This window comes from Dioscorea cayenensis, chromosome 14 (assembly GCF_009730915.1).
Source record: "Dioscorea cayenensis subsp. rotundata cultivar TDr96_F1 chromosome 14, TDr96_F1_v2_PseudoChromosome.rev07_lg8_w22 25.fasta, whole genome shotgun sequence".
NCBI lineage: Eukaryota > Viridiplantae > Streptophyta > Magnoliopsida > Dioscoreales > Dioscoreaceae > Dioscorea > Dioscorea cayenensis.
The window spans coordinates 16,330,579-16,350,940 of NC_052484.1; the positions used below are offsets into that span (position 1 = coordinate 16,330,579).

Below are 20,362 nucleotides of genomic sequence, written 5' to 3' on the forward strand. Positions count from 1 at the left end.
AATAGTATTTCAAAAGGGTTCAAATCAAAAGGAACACATCTTTTACACCGAAACCAGAAGGAAAACAGTGGTAATATTACACAAACATAATTAAGAAACTATTAAAAACAAATTCACATAACATAAAAAATCCTCAATTAAATAATACACAAAGAAATATATAAAAGCTCCTTCAAACCTCAAATTGAATCATAAAAGAGTATTGTTAATTCTAATACTCATTCATCCCTTTTTACATGCCTTACCAGATCTCTACAGTCCTAAAATATAACATGCCAAGTTATATGACCGTTAGCATTTGTTATAAATAATAAAGAAAAACTTTTGATTCAAGATATTAAAAACGTATGCGTGTAAAAACATCCAAGCTATCCAAAAAAATTAAAATCAAAATATTCAATTGAATACATTGAATTTGGAACAAGTATCAATATAATATAGAGATTACTACTATAACATAATATATTGAATAATAAATTTCAAGCTAAAAAATGATATAAAACAAAGATCAACCTAAAACAATATCAACCGTGATTATCACCATTAATTAGTGACAGGATAGCCAACACCATGGCGTTTAGTAGGAAACAAAACAAACAACAAACCACAAAGTACACCAATGCCAAGGGGCACAATATCAAGCACTTCCTTAGTCTCATGCTCCGGCAAGGGATAGAAACAACTAACTACATTCTTATCACGTAGAGCAATAGAGACAAACACCAAAACAGACATAAAAGCATGCATGCAATCGATGAACCTCACTTTATACTTCTCCATGGAGTTATCCTTATCTTCAATTATATCACCTTCAAAAAGCCACAAGCCATGCAAGGTGGCAATGCCATAGTGAAGCTTTACCATCCGGTGATCGAAAGCTATCTGTGAAGCAAGCCAAGAAGCAAGAGACGGCGAGGATGGTAAGGAGGAAAAGACTTAATGGACGGGTGATGGTATCGCATGAACCGTTGTTTGTGAAGACGGGGACGAGGAGTTGGAAGGCGAGGACCGTGCCGGTTGGGAGAAGATTGGCAAGGTGAGCAGTGCTTGCTAAGGCTTGAGAAAGAGTAGAAGGAGGAGATTGAATTGGTTTCTCAATGAGATTGTGAGTCTCTTCATTTCTATCTTGGCCTAAGGGTTGTAATTCTATGGAGTTCTTGGACTTAGGCCTTAGAGACATGTCTCTTTATCTTTGTATTATGAGTTTGAAGCTTTTTGGTTTGTAATATATTGAATGAGAAGGGATTGTTTCTTGTCTTGAAAGCATGTTTAATTTGTATCACTTTATGAGACGTCAAGGAATCAAACAAATATGATATTGCAGACACGATATTGGTTGGAAATGATACGGAAGTTCTTTATTAGTTATTTTCTAATTAACTTGATGAATGTAATCATTTATTAGATTAGGTGGAGAGAATTGTATATTTTATGAGAAAATTTTAAAATGTGAGCTTTTAAGTACATAAGAAACAAGCATTCAACAACTGTGGACAACTAGACCAAACATGGAATAATGTTGCACAAGAAAACACGTAGACAAAAACATGCATGAAGGAAAAAGCATCTCTATGCTGCTACACCAAAGACAGGCTGTAGACCATTGGCTTGATGACCCGGCCAATCAATCACTAACAAATTGATGTTACTGTCATGATAATCATTTCAATTTGGTACATTTACTTTGATGTTAATCGTATTCCATCGATGACATAAAAATCAAACTTATATATATGTATATATAAATCTAAATATGTGGGCACCTTTATATATGTATATAAATATTAATGTCATACTTAGATTTATCTAATTAAGAGTTTTATAATAATCCAATAAATTCACTGGTTTAGCTATTTAAAAATATATATATATATATATAATCAATTTAGGATATAAATGTTTATGTTTTCATTGGTGTTATTCTTAATAAATTTATGACCGGTTGAAATTAAAATCTTTTATTATGTATTTTGATTAAGTGGTATTTATTTTAAATTTATAATATTAAAATAAAATAATTTGCATATACATTATTGGTAATTATATGTTTAAATATTATGATTAACTTTAGATTGTGCCATTTATATTGTACTCTTTTGCTGAGATGATGTTGGAGTATAATATATATTTATAATTTTGATCGATTTTCCCATTGTCATTGAGACATAACTCTGTCATCAAGGATTTCTTAAGATATTTTCTTACAAAGTGTCATTAATTATAGCATCTATAATTACCTCTAGTTTAAGATGGTAGCTTAGTAAATAGACATCCACAAGAATTAATTTATCAATTTTTAAAACAGTAAAACAATTAACAATCAGTCTTGAACATCCACCCTAGCTTTAATAATTATGGAAAAAAATATATTATGATTTAGCCATTTGTGCATATAATCTCACAAAGTTATTTGTAATAAGATAAATCAAGATTTGTAAAAATTTTTATTCAAATCACGGATGATCCGAATTTATCATTTAAATGTATGGCGTTATTTTGCCTTGGTGTTTTTGACTTGATTATATAATTATATTGCATTTATGTCAAATATATTATTGTTAACATACTGATAAGTGCTTGAACATGCATATTTTATATATCATTTGCACTACATCTACCATGTAATTTCATATGTTCAGCATCAAACTAGTACATAATTGTATTTTTGTTCACCATGGGACCTAATTGCATTTCAAGGCTGAAAAAACAAATATGGAGACGATTTGAGGCATATCGGACCAAATATAACTTTTGGAACATTACCACGGCCTCATCACGGCTGTGATCCGATCGTGCTAGTGTGCAAATCCAGCGGAAGACATCACAAGAGCCACAACTTCCGTGTATATATAACGCCCAGAGACAGACCTTGCCAGGACGCGACTTATGGCCCAAGAAACTAAATTTGATCACAACTGCCCAAACAACCACCGTTGTGACCCCATGGCGAACTCAAGCTATAAATAACCCTAAGTTTTCTATTTCAAGGAGAGGATTCTTTTTGCCGAATTTGGTTAGAGGCGACCAGATTTCTGAAGTACAGTGCGGCTAGAGACGAGATTCAACCTAATTTTAGCATATTCTAGTGAATTTCTCAAGAGGGAGTCAACGTATATTGATAGTGGAGGGCCCACACAAAGAGATCCGGCACCATCTTGACATCCTTGGGATATTCTCAACCTCAACCATCGAAGATCTATTGAAGGGAGTTTGTTTTAGGATTCTTAATACTTTTCTTGTGGATTGTTTATTATTTAATCGTTATTCTTTATCCATAAAAGGACCCCAATTCAAGGGGAATTATATGTCGATGTGTTTAGGCTTTTACTTGTGAAGATTAACTTTTATTGTCAATATATTATTCTTTCTGGTTGATTGTGATTCATTAAATAGTTGCTTATTGATAATTGCGTTGATGCTGAGGAAAAGATTCTCACTCATTAGAACATCCACGCTTTTTTAGATTTATGCATGCCCTAAGAGATAAGACATAGCTCAATTACCGGATTAGAATTTGATTATCCTTTTAGTGGAGTTCTTGATCTTAAGGCGGATATAGGAGGCTAAGTTGGAAAAAATTCGATCTTAAGTTCCTAGTGCTTCAGACCTAGTTGCTAAGAGATTGGGACCAGTAGGCCTCTGAATTTCTCCGGTCATCACTTGATAACATTGTCATATTCTATTTCATATCACAAGTAAGTGCTAAGGAACTCCTCATACAGGTACTCACTCCTTCCAATTGCACTTCAAATTCCTCGATTGTATTTTAGTAGTAAATTTATAGATGTAAATTTATATTACGAGAAGAATCATCATAGACGTTAGGCTTGATGAACCAAAAAGAGAGTAATATGACATCTCGCCGTTCTCTGAGGAATACGACCCTCGTGCTCACCCACGGGGTATTACTTGATAACCCATTTACTTATGGTGTTACACATATTAAACCATTAGAGTGGTTTATATGTGTCACATACTATTTGGCATGATCACTTATAAATCAATAATCTGAATAGCCATTTTTTATAGGTAGAGTTTTCATTTTATCATCCATTACCACAATGGTCTTCCTTGTCCTTAACCCATGTTGATACTCTCTACCCCTCTATGTCTGTCATACTTCACCGAATTAACATTTTGAAAAAAATAGTTAAAATTAGTTATTAGTATTATTTTTAGCAAAATTTATTTTAGTATTCTAATATTACCCTTTACATTATTTAATTTTTCTCTCAAGATTTAATGTTTAATTTGTGGACGTAGATTTATTTTACTAGAAGAATCATCATAGATATTAGGTTTGATTAAGCAAAAAGAGAGCAATATGGCATCTCGCCATTCGCTGAGGAATACGACCCTCGTGCTCACCCACATGGTATTACTTGACAACCCGTTTACTTATTGTGTTGCACGTATTAAACCATTCGAGTGATTTATGTGTGTCACATACTATTTGGCATGACCACTTATAAAACAATAATCTGAATAGCCATTTTTTATAGGTAGAGTTTTTCATTTTATCATTTATTACCATAATGGTCTTCCTTGTCCTTAACCCATGTTGATACTCTCTACCCCCTCTATATCTGTCATACTTAACCGAATCAACATATTGAAAAAAATAGTTATAATTAGTTATTAGTATTATTTTTAGCAAAATTTATTTTAGTATTCTAATATTACTCTTTACTTTATTTAATTTTTCTCTGAAGATTTAATGTTTAATCTTTCTTTCACTTATTTGCTTCCCTCTCTTTCTCTCTCAATTTTCAAGAAAGGCATGTCTCTAAAAAAAGCTATCCCCACACTTAAAAAAAAAATTCAATTTATTATGCTTGTTATAGAATACTCCCTCCATTAATTTTTTCCGTTTCAAAATAATTATCATTTTATAATACTAAATTAATATTTTTTTTTCTTTTCAATTTTACTCTCTTTTAACAGTTTAAGTTATACAAATAAAAAAAGTCACGTTTATAATCTTAACAAAATAATAGTTTAGTTATTTACTCCCTATTTTTTTTTAATATGTCGTGATTAATCAAATCTTACATACCAAAAAACTTTAGTTATTTCACAAATTTTTATAAAAAAGTAGTTATCTTTCCAAAATTACCACTAATTTATATTTTCACATTTTTCTCTCATATTTAATTTTAAGAAGAGAATTGAATAGAGTGTTAAGGGTAATTTAAAAAAAAAAATAATAAATGCTTCTTGATGTTAGAAAATGACATAAAAAGGAACATAGATTTGTGATAGATAAAAAGAAAATTGGAGAGAGTAGTTAATTTTTAAAAAAAAAATTTAATATTATCATTAATTCTTATATAAAAATATTTTACCAACTTGTATTTCAAAACGGAGAGAATAGTTGTTAAGTATACTTTAAAATAAATTAATGTTTTGTTAAATTTACAAAGTGACACGCGAGAAGGGAAAAAAAAATGAGGGATACATGCAGACACACACAAATTGTTTACTACGTACATCAACTTTGATAAGGCGAAGGTAGCATTGAAATTACAAAATGAACCTAGTGGTGGGATAAAATTGAAAATGTATATGGATGAAAAAAACTTCTTTCGACTAGATAATACACACCATAAAAATCACAATCAAATCATACCATTTAAATCACAAATTAAATTAACATGATAATAAGATACAATTGACAATAAAATATGTGTATATATATACATATACCACAACAATATTAATGACCAAGATCATGGAACATTGATCATCATCATCTTATATAAACAGCATCTCTCTTGAGCATGAAAGGATAGCCAATCCCCCTTCTCCTTGAAGGAAACACCACAAACAAAACACTAATAACAAACCCAACAACAAGAGGAACAATATTAGTCACCTTCCTCGGCAAAGCAGGATAATAGCACAATACAACATCAAAATGAGAGCCTGCAAATGTGAGAAATGCCACCAGAGACAACAAAGCATGGAACACATCACCCCACCGGAGCTTATACAAAGAAGGCTCCGGAGGTTTTTTCCGGCGAGAGTTGAAGGTCCAAATACCGGTGAAGGTGGCAAGGCCATAGTAAAGCTTTCCAGAGTAAGTTTGGAAGCTGTCAGTGAAGGTAAGGAAGATGCAAGAGATGGAAGAGACGGTGATGAAGACGGCCATTAACCAGTGGTTGAAGTTGGTGCAGTGGCCGTCGTTGGTGAGGATGGGGGTGAAGATGGTGAAGGAAAGGATGGTGGCAGTGGGGAGGAGGATGTTAAGCCGGGCAGTGCCGCTTAGGATCATGTTAAGCATGTGGATCAGATGTGACTCATCGGCGCCGGCATTGTCGTCTTCGTTGTCATCGTCGTCGTGGCCTTCGATTAGGACTTTGCATGACTCGGGTTGATCCATTTGGGTTTGAGGGAGATGGAGATGGAAGATGGGAAATGGAGGTGTTTTGTAGGAGAAAGAAAAGGTGATATTCTTTGGAGAAGGAAGGAGGGGAGTGCATGTTCAAAGTTTTTTGTTTTAATAGGTTTGCTTTGGTTGTTTGGCATGGCATTGCTTTTTTTTCTTTTGTTGTTGTGTGTGTATATATGTATGTGTATGTGTATATGTATATAAATATATATATGTTTGAAAAATAGAAAAATTGATTGTCATGTATGTAATTTTGGTATGTGTTTCATAATTTTATTAAAAAATTTATTTGAGGAATTTTTTATGTTTTTATTTAGGTTTGCAAATATGTGTAAATTAAATTTTTGCTTTTACATGCACAAAATGTTTTATTTCATTATTAGATGTTTGATTTATAGTTGGTTTTATATGGAAAAGGAGTACTTTTTTTTTTGTTAAAAATATAAAGATATATGATTGGTTTTAATATAAAAAACCATAAGGTTTTTTTAATAAAAATAGAGCTTGTTCTCATAGTTTACGTGTAAAATCTAATTACACAAAAGAGATATTATATAAAAATAAGGACCAAAAAAAATTTATTTAGATAACGGCACTTACAGCTTTAAAATTTTAGGAAACATTGCCGAACAATAAAGAGTCTGCTATGAGCGGAAAGTAAAAAAAACCTCTTTATCCACCAAAAGAATAAAAAATAATAATAAAAAGAAAAGGAAACCATAAAAACAAGTGAAGACCTCTTTAAAAAGACTGCCTAAATACAATTAATGTTCACATCACTACTCATGCTTTCCTTTGTTTTTAAGCTAATCCAAAGTATAGTTTGAATAAATTCCCCTCACCATTGCTTTACAACATCAAATCATGAAGAAAAATTCAAAGGAGCTGAAGCTAAAACTCAAAGTGAATACAAAAATAAATGTGGTTTGTTCAGCTCTTCAACAATGGAGGTAGATCAAAAATGCCACCATTCTGGTACCATCCAAGATGATGAAGGCGGCTCTCGCATTCTAGTATTAACTGAACAAACCTGAGAGCTCCCATTGTAAGTAATGTTTGAGAGTTGATTGTAAGAAATAGAATATCATGGTGACCGGAACGATTCATGATGTCTCAGAGGAATTCCTTCGGAGGAAAAGCCATCCTCATCGGCATACTTTGGCAGGCCCACGGACAGCGAGTGAACAGAGCCTGTGAAGAGTAATGCCATGGAAGGACTGTTCAGAATATACAGTGGCATTAGAAACATTTATCCGGACAAATTCTAGCAACATACCGTCCACCATGTCCTTAGTTTTGTGAAGAAGAAAAGTCCCGGCCAGTATCGTCACAAAGCCACACATCTCTGTTACGATTTGTGTTGGATTTTGCCTGTCCCAATCCTATTAGAAGTATGAATTGGGTAATAAGTGTCCACAATAAAATGGTTACTCAACCAATGCTTGTGCTAATTCTTTCTGGTAAGAAGCAGGATAGTGTTTATCATGTCGGAAGCCAGTAAAAAATTTAAATGTTTCAAACTATTCCGAAAAGAGCAAGAATGCAAACCAGTGAAAAAACTGGACTAAATAGATTGAGACATAAAAGTTTCCTTCGCATGTTTTCTTATTGCATTGTTTTCTACTACTTGGCCTTGGAATATACACTAAATGATTTTAATTTCTTAAACTCTGCCACAACATGACTAGGAAAAGTTGACAATTGCTTGAGTGCCTACTGTTATGGTACTAGTGAATGTGTTCAAGTCAGCAAACCATGCTCATAAGCAATTATTACCCAATGATACAATTAACAAAATAAAATGAACAAATTTACCTTGAACATGATCACACTAGCCAAAATGGTTAATGAGGTGAACATGACATAATAGATAGGTGATACAACTGCTGTATTGAATGTGTCAAGAGCCTGCAAAATAAATATATGAAGATGTTAGCAGTAATATAATCAACAAAAGAGTTTGTGTTCCAAAACTAAACTTTGTTGCACATCTTAGAGATATCTTCATTGGATTAAAAGTCTAAAACAAACCCAGTATTTTAAATGTTGAAGAACAGTTTGGTATATATCAGGAAGATAAGAAATAACTTATTTGCATATAAAGCAATGACATGCGCCAGCAATTTTACATCTTTGTTACCATAAATGACTTGCTGGCCATAATGCCTCAAAATGGCTCTAAAGATGTTGTTGGACATTGTAAGAGATTGAAAACTGCAATTGTCTGGCAATAATTTTTGAGACATTTCCTAGATTAAATAACAATCATTATAGTTCCATCCAGTCCACTAAAAGAACTTAGAAATCTTATATTGCCTCTTAATTACCTACTGAACACATTCTTTAAATATTCCACATGGAATTCTGAGATTTTTTAGATGAGAAAATAAAATGTAGCATAAAGCAAACCTACATGGCTATTTCAAACTTCAAAGCACCACAATTATGTGATGTCAAAGTCAGAAATTTGATCCAAAAATATCTGTTAACATAGATTAAGAAGTTTATACGAGAGCTATATAGTGTCCTCAAAAGCATATGTAGGTCCTACATAGCCAGCTATAGAGTGTGCATTAGAATTCCTCTTGGCTAAAAGTTGGAGAGGAACAAAACTTTTCAAAAGTTATAAAGGAAATGAGTAAATTGTGCATGTTGTTAATTTTTAATGTAAAAATGGGTAGCATCATTTCTGTTTTGTTTTAATTCGTTTCCACTACAATATATCTGGAGAGTTAGACCCAGAAATTTATGCCAGATGGGTTTATAGAACATCAAATATCGATTTTAGGGATATGTCAGGATCCTCAAATGAATCAGAAAGCAGAGAAGAGCAAGGAATTTAGGTGAAATAGTGTGATGAAGGTGAGAACTTTTATTGACAATAAAAGGATGAAGATGGGGAAAACGAACGGATCACTTCAAGATGTGCCCCCTCTCCTAAATATACTAGACTACCAGGATGCATGATGCCCACTACCTCCCTCTTGCCCCAAGTTATACCCACAAAACTGACACAAATTCTAACCATCCTAGCACCTCATCTTTCTAGGAGATTACTAACAAACAAAATAACAAAACTAAGCTAAATAAAGCAGTAAATAATTGAACTTAAGCCTGCCCTTTGATTTCCATCCTGGCTGCTATTCTGTGGGCCACTCAAGTTCCTCTTCTTCTTTCTGGAACAGATGCAATGGACTAGAGGCCTAACAATACCCCTCCATACGACTTTCACCTTGTCCTCAAGGTGGAAATCTGGGAATTGTTGATCAAGTCATAAGGCTCTCAAGATGCCTCAAAATCTAGAAGATCTTTCCACTCACTAACATTTCAGTTCCACCATTCTTCCCATTCCCAGATCATAAACTCAGAATGGTCTCAAGTTCAACTTTCCATTCCAAATCATCTTGGAGCACTGGTGGAATTTCTTGGCTTGGTTTATTAGCTCCAATGGTTGTCTTGAGTTGCGACACATGAAATACGGGGTGAACACGAGCTGCATTGCGAAGCGCCAGCCTGTATACCACTGGACCAACATGTTGGACAATGGTATAAGGGCCAAAATAACTGGGAGGCATCTTCTCATTTTCCCTCTTGAGCAAGGACTTGCTGCGGTATAGTACAAGTTTGACATAAACCAAATCCCCCACCTGATAACTCACATCCTAGCGATGTTGATCCACTTGCTTCTTCATCCCCACTTGCGCAAGCCCCAAATTTTCCATCACCTTGATCATTAAGCCTATAGTCCTCATATGTTCCTCCACAGCTGAATTATAAGTCCCTGCATCATTATATGCCAGCAAAGGAGGTGGATCCCTTCCATACACAATCTTGAAGGAAGTTAACTTGGGGGCTGTGTGGAAAGCAGTGTTATACCAATACTCACACCAGCATAACCAACAATTCCAAATCTTGGGTTTAGTCTGTATAAAGCAACGAAGATAGTTCTCCAAGCAGCGATTGACCACCTTGGTTTGACCATCAGATTAGGGATGATATGCAGTACTGCTCTTCAATTTTGTTTGCTAGAAACGGAACAACTCAATCTAAAAGCTGCACATAAAAATTTTATCTCAATCTGACACAATTGATCTTAGAAAACCATTAAGTTTGACCACATGCTGCAAAGTTCAGCAATAACAGTGGCAATGAATGGGTGTTTTAGGGGGATAAATTAGACGTATTTTCCGTCCAAAACCACCATGATCACACTAAAACCTAATGATTTTGGCATCCCCCCAACAAAGTCCATAAAGACATCTTCCCACACCTGCTCCAGAATCAAAGAGGTTGGAGCAATCCCACAAGCCATAGCGACAAGCTTTTCCTCTAATATATGATAGATAAAACCATAGTCACCTACTAAACGCAAGTATAAGTGTCAATCGAGTAATAAAGTGTGCTAAAAACAAAGGCATCAGTCCACAGAGAACTAGAGAATACTAGTATTGAATCTAATTCCAATAATCAACCTAATCGAATTGGTGAAGTGTGAAAACAAACTAAAAAGCAAGAATCAAAAGCGCGAATAAAAAGTATGACTAAACAAGCATGAAGAAAGGGTATCCAAGCATAGATTCCCCTAAGGTTTGTTAAGTACTAGACAATAGTTGAATAAGTTCTGGCAATCTAATTGAACCGAAAGAGTTCCTAAAAAATGTTATCCTCTTTCTCAAGGTGAATAGCAATTGATCCCATACAATGCCGATACAGACAATCCTATGACAACAGTGCGCTCTATGAACTCTGTCTATGATAAGCAAGCATTCAAATTATAGACAATTCTTCTCTCGAAGTAATTGCCCCTAATCACATACGAAGTAAAATCGGAATCTCTTCCTGAAACTACTCCCTATGATTGCATTACAAATGGAATTCCATGCTAACTCACTCGGAATGATTATGGGAGGAAAAATCTCAACTCCAAAGTATTCTATCTCTAGACAAACTTGTAATCCCTTTCAATTGTGATTTGGCTATGCTAGGTGGGTCTCTCGACTCATCACACAAGCACATCAAACATGGATTCATGGCTCTCGCTACAATAAAATTCAAGACAATAGAGACACGCAATTGAATTCAACAATAAAAGATTGCAATTAACAAATCAATGCAAAAGCATTCACGATCCACAACCAATGTCAATTAAATTGCAAACCCTAGGTTTTATCTATACCCAACACGAACAAATTAGTTCTCCATTAGAGAACAACATGCAATCCACAAGAGACAAGAGACATGATTAAAACCACAAAAACCCCCTTTTCTCTGTCCCTTGAGAAGCCAACGAAATCCTCTCCTATCTTCCACAAACGCCACCAAGGATGCTTCTTGACGGCTCCAATGGAGTTCTAGATGGTGGATGAGTCTCCTCTCCTTGATGGATTGCTATAGAAGACCCGGAGAAGTTCTGTCTTTCTCCCTTTGCTTGGCCACCAATTGATTCCCCAATAACCCTCAACAAAAATTTTTATATCTAACCACTTACAGGCTCCTTACAAGTGTAAGAACAGGGTCGTAACAAGCTAGAGATGATGGGTCGCGTGCTTTACAAACATCTTACGGTCAAAAACTCTGCCTGTAAGGTCTTATGTTTTGGTGTTACTTTCTAGCTTACGGCCATAAACGCTGGACCGTAAACTTCTCTGAATGACGCTTGTGACCTCCTTTACGGCCATGTGTTACTCCTTATTAACTCCTTTGGGCAACCCTTACGGCCTAGCTAACGAGTATAAGTCATGCCCATAAGTCCTTCTATTGGGTCATTATGTTCCTTCTTACAGGCATAAGCATGGCTTGGATGAGGCTTACGGCTATAAATCTAGGCGTAAGGTGACTATAAAGTGTTCTGTTTGGCCGGTTTTTCAGTTATTCATGTCGAGAGAACTCTTATCTTCTTCGTTTGGGCTCCAAAATTGCTTCTTTTGGTTTTTTTCTCCTTATTATACGTTGTTCGTCAACTGAAAACACAATTTACACCATGTTTAACATCATCATCCGAATAAACACGCATGCCAAATAAGTGTATAAAATAATGTACAATTTTACACTTATCAACAAACCTCGCAACTCTCCATAAACCTCTTTATGTCAAATTTCATTCCCCCTAAATAAAGTTCCACCATAACTCTATTATAAGTTTTCAAGAAACCTGAATGGCCCTCCACCAAACTCCCATGAAATTTAGCAAAAATTTTTAGTACTAGAGACAGATTTTGAAATTACCATTTGGTTTTTGTAGCAACATTAATCCTAGATCAAACTCCACCCAAGCTTGCAATCTAGATCCTCCTTCAAAACCTTCTTAATTGCAGAAACTTCGGGATCACTCTTCACTTCTAACATTAGTTCTGTTACATCCAGATATTTAGCCATTGTAACATTCAAGAGAGCTGACAAAGGAAAAAAAACATTCACTTCATTATACTCCCCTCATGGCTTATATTCAACCTCAAAGTCAAAATCCAGTCACTTTGTCAACCACATCTAATGCTCTTCAGAGACTAGTTGTTCTTCAAGAAGATGTTTAAGACTCCTATGATCCATTCGGATTAAAAATTTCCTCCCCGGCAAGTAAAGCTACTACTGTTGAATTATAAACTAAATTCAGCCTCACACATCCCTTTAATGCTTGGCTAAAGAAAGCCAAAGGAGATTAGATTGCATCAATACTGTTCCCACTCTAGCTTCGGAGGCACCAGTTCAATTATAAATTTCTCTTCAAAGTTAGACAAATCTAACACCAAAAGTGCCACCGTGTCCTTTTTAAGCTTCAACACTGCGTTTATCGCCTCCTCACTCCAGTTAAAGGCATACGTCTTCAAAAAATCTATCAAAAGTGCAGTTATCTTCCTATAGTCCTTAACGTACCATTGGTAATAACCTGTTAGTCCAATGAACCCCCTTAACTCCTTGTTCCATCCCCTTAACCTTGTCAAGATCGACGAACACCCCCTCCTTAGTTATGATGTCCCCCCCAAGAACTCAACCTTGTTTTAACAAAAGTAACACTTCTCCAGGTTTACATACAATCGATAAGCCCTTAGAATGGATAACACTTCAAATAAATGTTGCAGGTGTCTTTCCAATAAATTGTTATAGACCAACATTTGCTTCAAAATGGAGTTCAAGACTGACTGGAAAGTCGTCAAAGCGTTTGTTAAACTAAAGGGCATCACCAAAAAGTCATAGTAACCTTTATGTGTGCGGAAGGCGATCTTTAGTATATCCTACGTCTTTAATGGCATTTGGTCACATCTCAAATTCAAGTCAAGCTTCGAAAACAAATGTGCCTCACTTAATTATTGAAAGAATTCATTGATGGTAGGGATAGAAAATAGGTCACAAAATTCGCCCTATTCAAGGCCCAGTCATCTACGCAGAATCTCTTACTCCTCTCTTTTGTCTCCTTTTATTTTTTAAATTGACTAAGGGCACTAGACAGGAAAAGGACTAACACTCACTAAATAATTCCTACAATGAGCATTTCACCCACCAAATACTCTATTTCATCCTTCTGGGCACAAGGCTATCAATATGGTCACATTTTAATCAGGGCTATTCCAAGCTTCAAATTGATTTCATGGCTCTTTTCTCTCCAAAAAGGCTGCTCATTTGGCCAATTAAATACCTCTTGAAACTCATCAAGCATCATCTAGACCTCTATAGGAATTTCTTCCCCTTTTTCCTCCAATTCCTGCACTTGTAACGCCATACACCCAAGCTTCACCATCACACCTTAGCCCTCCTGTGCAACATCTTAACCAAAGTTTTTAGAGATACCACCTTCTCAAACTTGAGTCTCCTTGCAACATCATAATCTTCGTATCCACGTCTATTTTCAAGGTCAATGTGTACCAATCAAAATTTGTATGCCACATTAAGAAAAGCCATTTGAGCCCGAGGATCACATCAAAACCCCCAAGATTAAACGGCAAAAAGTTTTTCACAACAATCAACCCCTACACCCCAAGTACAAGTCCCCAACAAATTCCCTTGCCAAGAATGGGTGCTCCTATTCCCATTGCAAGTCCGTAGCTCGCCATTTTTGTGACCAATATACCTAGCTTTGTGACCCCTTGTCTGTCCTCTAAGCTTCAACGAATGAGGAGACGTGAGCCTTACAACTGAATTTAGCGTTCATTGAACTTCACCCACTTGTGGCAATGCTGCAACCTCAAACTTATCCTCCTCAAGTGAGCCTTCCACTTCAGTTTATTCATCAACAATAGGCAATACTTTTAATTCTCGATTCTTGCAACAATGCCCAATATAGTATTTCTCATCACATTTGAAACACAATCCTTTCTCCCTCTTGGATTGTGTATCTGCTGCAAACATACGTTTGAAGGTGATGTTAGGGGTATTTTGGTTGGGTTTAGTGGTTTTTGCAAGAGGGTTAATGCAATTTGTGTTTTGTTGGGTTCATGTTGTTTGGGTCCAAGTATTATATTGGTTCAGGTTATAATTGGAGATGGGACTTCGACTAGATCGGGTCTTATTTAATTTCTTAGTTGCATTGGATCCCTGGGTCGAGCTTAAAACAAGGTTGCCCTCTTCAACCCTTTCAACCGATTTCATCGGCTCTAAGAGCCCAATACAATTCATCTTCATTAACTCCTTTAATTCCTTCTTCTAGCACATTAATAAACACAGCCAATAACGTGTCATTGTCAAGGTGTCTTAACAGAATTGACAGTCTATTTCGGTACTATACCAATGAGGATGTTTACCTTAACAACAGCGGGTGATACTGGTGAGCACCCTTACATTTTGGCGAAAACCTTCACAATAGTTGGTTCCTTAATTCACACCGCATCAAATAAGGCTAGCAGTTCTCTTCCCACTGTAACCAAGCTAACACCACACCTCAAAGGCACACTTCATCCACCTACAATTTTTCAGCCTCGCTTAACCTATTCACCACGAAATACGTCTTAACTTGGAAAACCTTAAGGTTGGGTTGTCCTCCCTATCATATGTAGACATCTCCAGCTTCTTGTCATAACAGTGATTATGGCATCCTGGTGCATAGGTGGCTGTCCCTTTTGTCAGATGGGTCTCTACTGTCCCTAGACCTCCTATCAATTTCGAACATTTAGGTCCACTCGACTCTCCTGCACTTTTCTCCACTACTGTGGTGCTTTAATGAAGGACACTTAAAACCTCATCAAGTTTCCGGTTCAAAAAGGAAAAAGAAGATTCCAGAGTCGATTTTCAATTACAAAAAGTCTTTCGTCCACACTATCTATCCTGGTAATCGGTATTCCAAGAATCAGTCAACCAGCTCTAATTCCAAAAGCGTTAGGATCCTCAATGAATTAGAGAACAAAGAAGAGAAAGTTAGGAACTTAGGTGAATAAGGGTGATGGAGGTGAAAATTTTTATTTATGATAAATGGAAGAAGATGGAGAAAACATATGAGTCACTTTCAAAAGGTGTGCTTTCTCCTAAGCAAACTAGACTGGTACCAAAATGCATGATCCCCACTACCTGCCTCTTACCCCAAATTATACTCACAAAACTGACACATATTCTAACCAACCTGACACCTCATCTTTCTAGGAGATTACTAGCAAACAAGATAGCAAAACTGAGCTAAATAAAGCAATAGATAACTGAACTTGGGCCTACCCTTTAATTTCCATCCTAGCTGCTATTTTGTGAGTTGCTTGAGTTTCTCTTCTTCTTTCTAGAATAGGTGAAATGGACTGACCCCCATGGCTACAATAAATGTAATGCTCATATACATGGCAGAGATTCTGAGATTTGCTCCTCTTAGAATTAAAACTTCAAAATAAAGATGGATTGACTGGGAAGTTCTTCGAATTATTTACACTAATCACTGGTCTAGGCTCATCTAAACCCTGTGCTATGTTCTCAAATTGTCGCCTTATGACAGTTCAAAGCTCCTTCAAGACCTACCAAGAAACATGTACGATACGCCATGAACATAATACCCAACTGAAATCAGAAGATCACAATATAACGAAAAAATTCTTACTAAACATCACGGTGAGCAAATGCAAAAGAAAATTTCTAGCCTAAATAAAAGCACTCCGGATAGAGTTTTCTATTCAAATATGAGAAACATGAAAATGTTTGGGCAAATAAATCCCCTCAAACAGCCACATGTAACAACATATAATAAATTATGAAGGAAAAAAAACATCAAATAGAATAAGTTAAATCTTGAATCCTAATGTAGGTGTTTTTACATGAGATGCATAAACTATCATTGAAATGGTTCGACATTTTGGCTACTCCTTTAATGTAATTTATCTCCCACCCATGTTGGATGCTGTATGATTGTTCAGGAAATGATTCCAATTGTGATAATAAAGAATTCAAAGGCATGTATGACTAAATGACATGATTAGTACAAGAAGCTGATAATAACAACCAATCTTTCAGAATATGCATGTATCAATATGTAAACATTATTCAAGTTTAGGAATCAAGGAAATCTTCTCACAATTTTGTCCTTTGTATTAAGAATTATAATAACATAGACATGAATGCCCAATTTCAATAACTTTTTACTATTTACCACTTGTTAGTCTTTCATGAGGTCAAATTTCTTCAAAATTATTAATGTAACATTCATTTATAAAATAGCCACCGGGAGCATCTGTTGATTAAAAGAACAGAAATTAAAAGACTGCTTCTTACAGTAATCTATGACATGCGGTGTCTGTAAAAAAGTAAAGCATTCTGAAATACGCAACTCTCAGACCTTGTTTAAGTAGTTAATTTGGGTAACCACACAAGTGATTACAATCATAGTGAAAGCCCAAGTTTGTGGATATATTAACTGATTCATTCCTGAAAACGTCAACTTTAAGGCAATACCAAGAGCTTGAACACTCATGACCTGTCAAAGGATGCATAATTGCTGACAATTAAAAATGTAAAACATGAAGACAAATCGAAAATAATAAAAAAGGGTGTCATCTCAAATTTACATACAGATAAAGAACCAACAAGAGAGCAAACACCAATGTAGACCATGATATGTGTCTGACCATACCGAGGGATAAAATGGTATATAAGTATGAAAACTGTGATCATTACTATAGCTGTATAGAAAAGGAAAGCTGCAGAAAATAGAAAATGTAATTAAATGTCAGAGTTAAGAACAATGCAATCAGACAATTTTAAAGATAATGAGAGCAAATAATATTATAAGAATGAAAATAAAAAATCAATGACTGCAAACTCCAAACTGATTTCCCTTAAATAACATAAAAACTTCCAAAAACCTGGTTCAGTAGCAAGATCCCATACTTCTGCAACAGATTCAATCTCACGCTCTTGAGGTGCATGCAGAACAATCGTTGTTGACCCCACAACACAGAGGACACAACCAAGAATACCAAAAATATGTAACCTTTCCCGTAAAATAATATGTGCAAGCACTGCACTGCAAGATACAAGTTGTTCTTCAAGTATTTTGACTTAAGAACAAGAGTACTATCATAAATAATACTTGACTTGTACCTGATAATTATGCTAAGCGCACCAAGAGGAGTAACCAAAATGGCAGGAGCAAATGCATAGGCTGCAAAGTTTGCAACTTCCCCCCCAATCACTGTTAAAACAACACAAACCAACAAACATCATTTAGTAAAATCCAAAATTGAATCAACTTGGTTCTGGTTTCTGGTTTGTTGCATGCAAAGAAAGTATGCAGAAAAATATAGAAGTGTCGTCAAACGGGATATTAACCTCTTTACAAGGCATACTTTAACCATTTTCTGTAAAAAAGGATATAAATCCATAAATAATTTCACGTAAAGTTAATGAGCAGAACACCAACAATCTCAGCTGAAACTAAATAGTAATTCATTTATATGTCCATTTCGGGAACTTTAGGCAATCTTTATTAGAAAGAACAAATCAGCCTTACTTGTTATCATGCCTGCCCACCAAAGTGGCTCATATAAGTAAGAATAACCTCCAGCTCCTGCAATAAAACCCAAACATACTCATATGCTCAAAATGTTATTTTGAAATTAAAGAATTATTATAGTCCAAGTGATAATTGAAACTAATAAAAACATGTACTAAAATTTTTCAATAACAGCATATAGGAAAACATTTAGAAACAAAACGGTTTCTGTGCATAAAAATTCAACTCTATCTCTCTGCAATCTTAAAAAAAGCAACAAATATTATCTCCAGATAAAAAAATTTTCCCATTTCCAGCCAATCCTAAGAAAACAACCCAGCCTCCCATCCGATCCAATCTTTTTTTCTGTAAATAATCTACTGTACCTGCTTCTCTACAGTGTCATTCACTTGATGGCACTAAAACCCATATATTTTCTTGTAAATAATTATAAACACTTCATCAATCAGTATCAAGACTTTCTAACAATCTCTCCTGTAAAACAAGTCCACAATACAAATTCATTAAAAAATCACAAAAAAATAGAACAAAAAGTTTCATTTTTGTGCCCTAATTTCTTCAGCATCACTCAGGATTATATTATCCTAGATTCCATAGCGCAGCATCTAATTGTCAACCAGACATGCCCAAAGTTGCATGAATAAGAAAACAGACAATTTTTTTCTTAGATATCCATATAAAACCATTTAAAAAGTGCAATTAAAAATTAGAAAATTTTAAAAGAATTTTATCATGAAAAAGAAAAGAAAAGGAATGAAAGAACAAAAAAACACTGAGAAACATTACAATGGAAAGAGTATTCTTCAAATCATGATAAAACAGCATAATTTCAATACAAACCTTGTCAATTGCATAGATATTTGAGGGGAAAAAAAGTCTTCATGAATTCAATTACATACCCACTCATCAACATTTGATAAACACCATGTATAGCATAACAAAAAATGAACCATTTGCAAAGAAATTCAGAAAGAGACAAACCCCTAATCATTGTTGATAATTGAAGCACATAACTATACCTCAAAATGCACCATTTACATATAAATTAAACCAAATATAAACCCCCAATTGTTCCTGATAACAAGAACACCAACATAAGTCCACAAAAATCTCCACAAAAACATAAAGCAAAAAATTTCCAATATACAAACTCAAGAACCACAAAAATAAAAAAAAATAGAACGAAATCAAAGAAATTAAGCACCTGCCCGAACACCAGAGGCACCAGCCTTCTTCAAACCCTTCTTCTTGACAATGAAGCTAGCGCCAATGAAAAGGCTGGAGGAGAGGGCGAGCACCAGCCCCTTCACGTTGTCCTCCGACAGCCCATCCGTCCAGCTCCCTCCGTCGCCGAACCCAGCTGCCATCACTGAACTCTCTGAGCCCTAGAGATCGTATCACAAGATTCCCGCAGTCCACTCCGAAGCATCAGCCATGGGCGGCCTTCCGGCCACCTCTTGATCGGAGATCCGGCGCCAATAGTGGGAGATCTAGCGCCAGTGAAGAGCCTCGGTGCCTCGGTGGTTGATTAGAGAGAGAGAGAGAGAGAATACAAAAGGAGATTTAATGCCACGTAGGATTATCTAGGTGGCAATCAGTTGCCAGCTGGATGACACGTAGGTAATGGTAAAGTAGATTTTTTTTTTTTGGGTTTTTTGCCTTATTTGTCCTTGTGAGAAAGCTCAAAAAAATTTTCAGAAATTATTTTATTGATTTTATTGAGATAAATATTTAAAGAAAATCACTATAATATATATATATATATGAGTTCGCACCTACAAACATTTATAGAAGAATTACGGATGTTTGTGTTTCAATCATTGAATTTTCAATGTAATAGCTATAAAACATCCTCTTTGTGAAATAGTGGATGTGCACGGTCCTCAAACACGATAGTGTGTACAATGTAATAAATAATATAAACTTGGATGAATAATATTAAATAATTTCAATTACCAATTCTCTATGCAAGTACATAATTTTACTATTTATATTACTGTCTTTGCACCGATTTATGTTTGTATCTTTCTATCTCTATTTTTTCCTTGCCTGTGGGTGGT

The 20,362-nt window shown here is 35.2% G+C and overlaps 3 protein-coding genes across 3 annotated transcripts; all 3 read right to left on the reverse strand.

Annotated features, from left to right (window-relative positions):
- Window positions 1-514: 514 nt before the first annotated feature.
- Window positions 515-1,221, reverse strand: LOC120275933 (protein DMP3-like). Its single transcript, XM_039282661.1, is given in 2 exon segments — window positions 515-858; window positions 860-1,221. Coding segments are annotated over 2 exon segments (636 nt in total). The 5' UTR covers window positions 1,181-1,221; the 3' UTR covers window positions 515-543.
- A 4,398-nt stretch (window positions 1,222-5,619) lies between these two features.
- Window positions 5,620-6,448, reverse strand: LOC120275321 (protein DMP2-like). The gene has a single exon (XM_039281852.1). The coding sequence runs from the start codon at window positions 6,380-6,382 to the stop codon at window positions 5,750-5,752; it is 633 nt and encodes a 210-aa protein (XP_039137786.1). The 5' UTR covers window positions 6,383-6,448; the 3' UTR covers window positions 5,620-5,749.
- Window positions 6,449-7,111: 663 nt separating this feature from the next.
- On the reverse strand, window positions 7,112-19,823 carry LOC120275320 (probable magnesium transporter NIPA4). Its single transcript, XM_039281851.1, has 9 exons — window positions 19,507-19,823; window positions 18,300-18,356; window positions 17,891-17,981; window positions 17,653-17,813; window positions 17,360-17,487; window positions 17,127-17,264; window positions 8,207-8,299; window positions 7,668-7,773; window positions 7,112-7,582 (listed from the first exon to the last, which is right to left on the reverse strand). Exons 1-9 carry the CDS (start codon window positions 19,667-19,669, stop codon window positions 7,476-7,478), a joined length of 1,044 nt encoding a protein of 347 aa, XP_039137785.1. The 5' UTR covers window positions 19,670-19,823; the 3' UTR covers window positions 7,112-7,475.
- Between the last annotated feature and the right edge of the window lie 539 nt (window positions 19,824-20,362).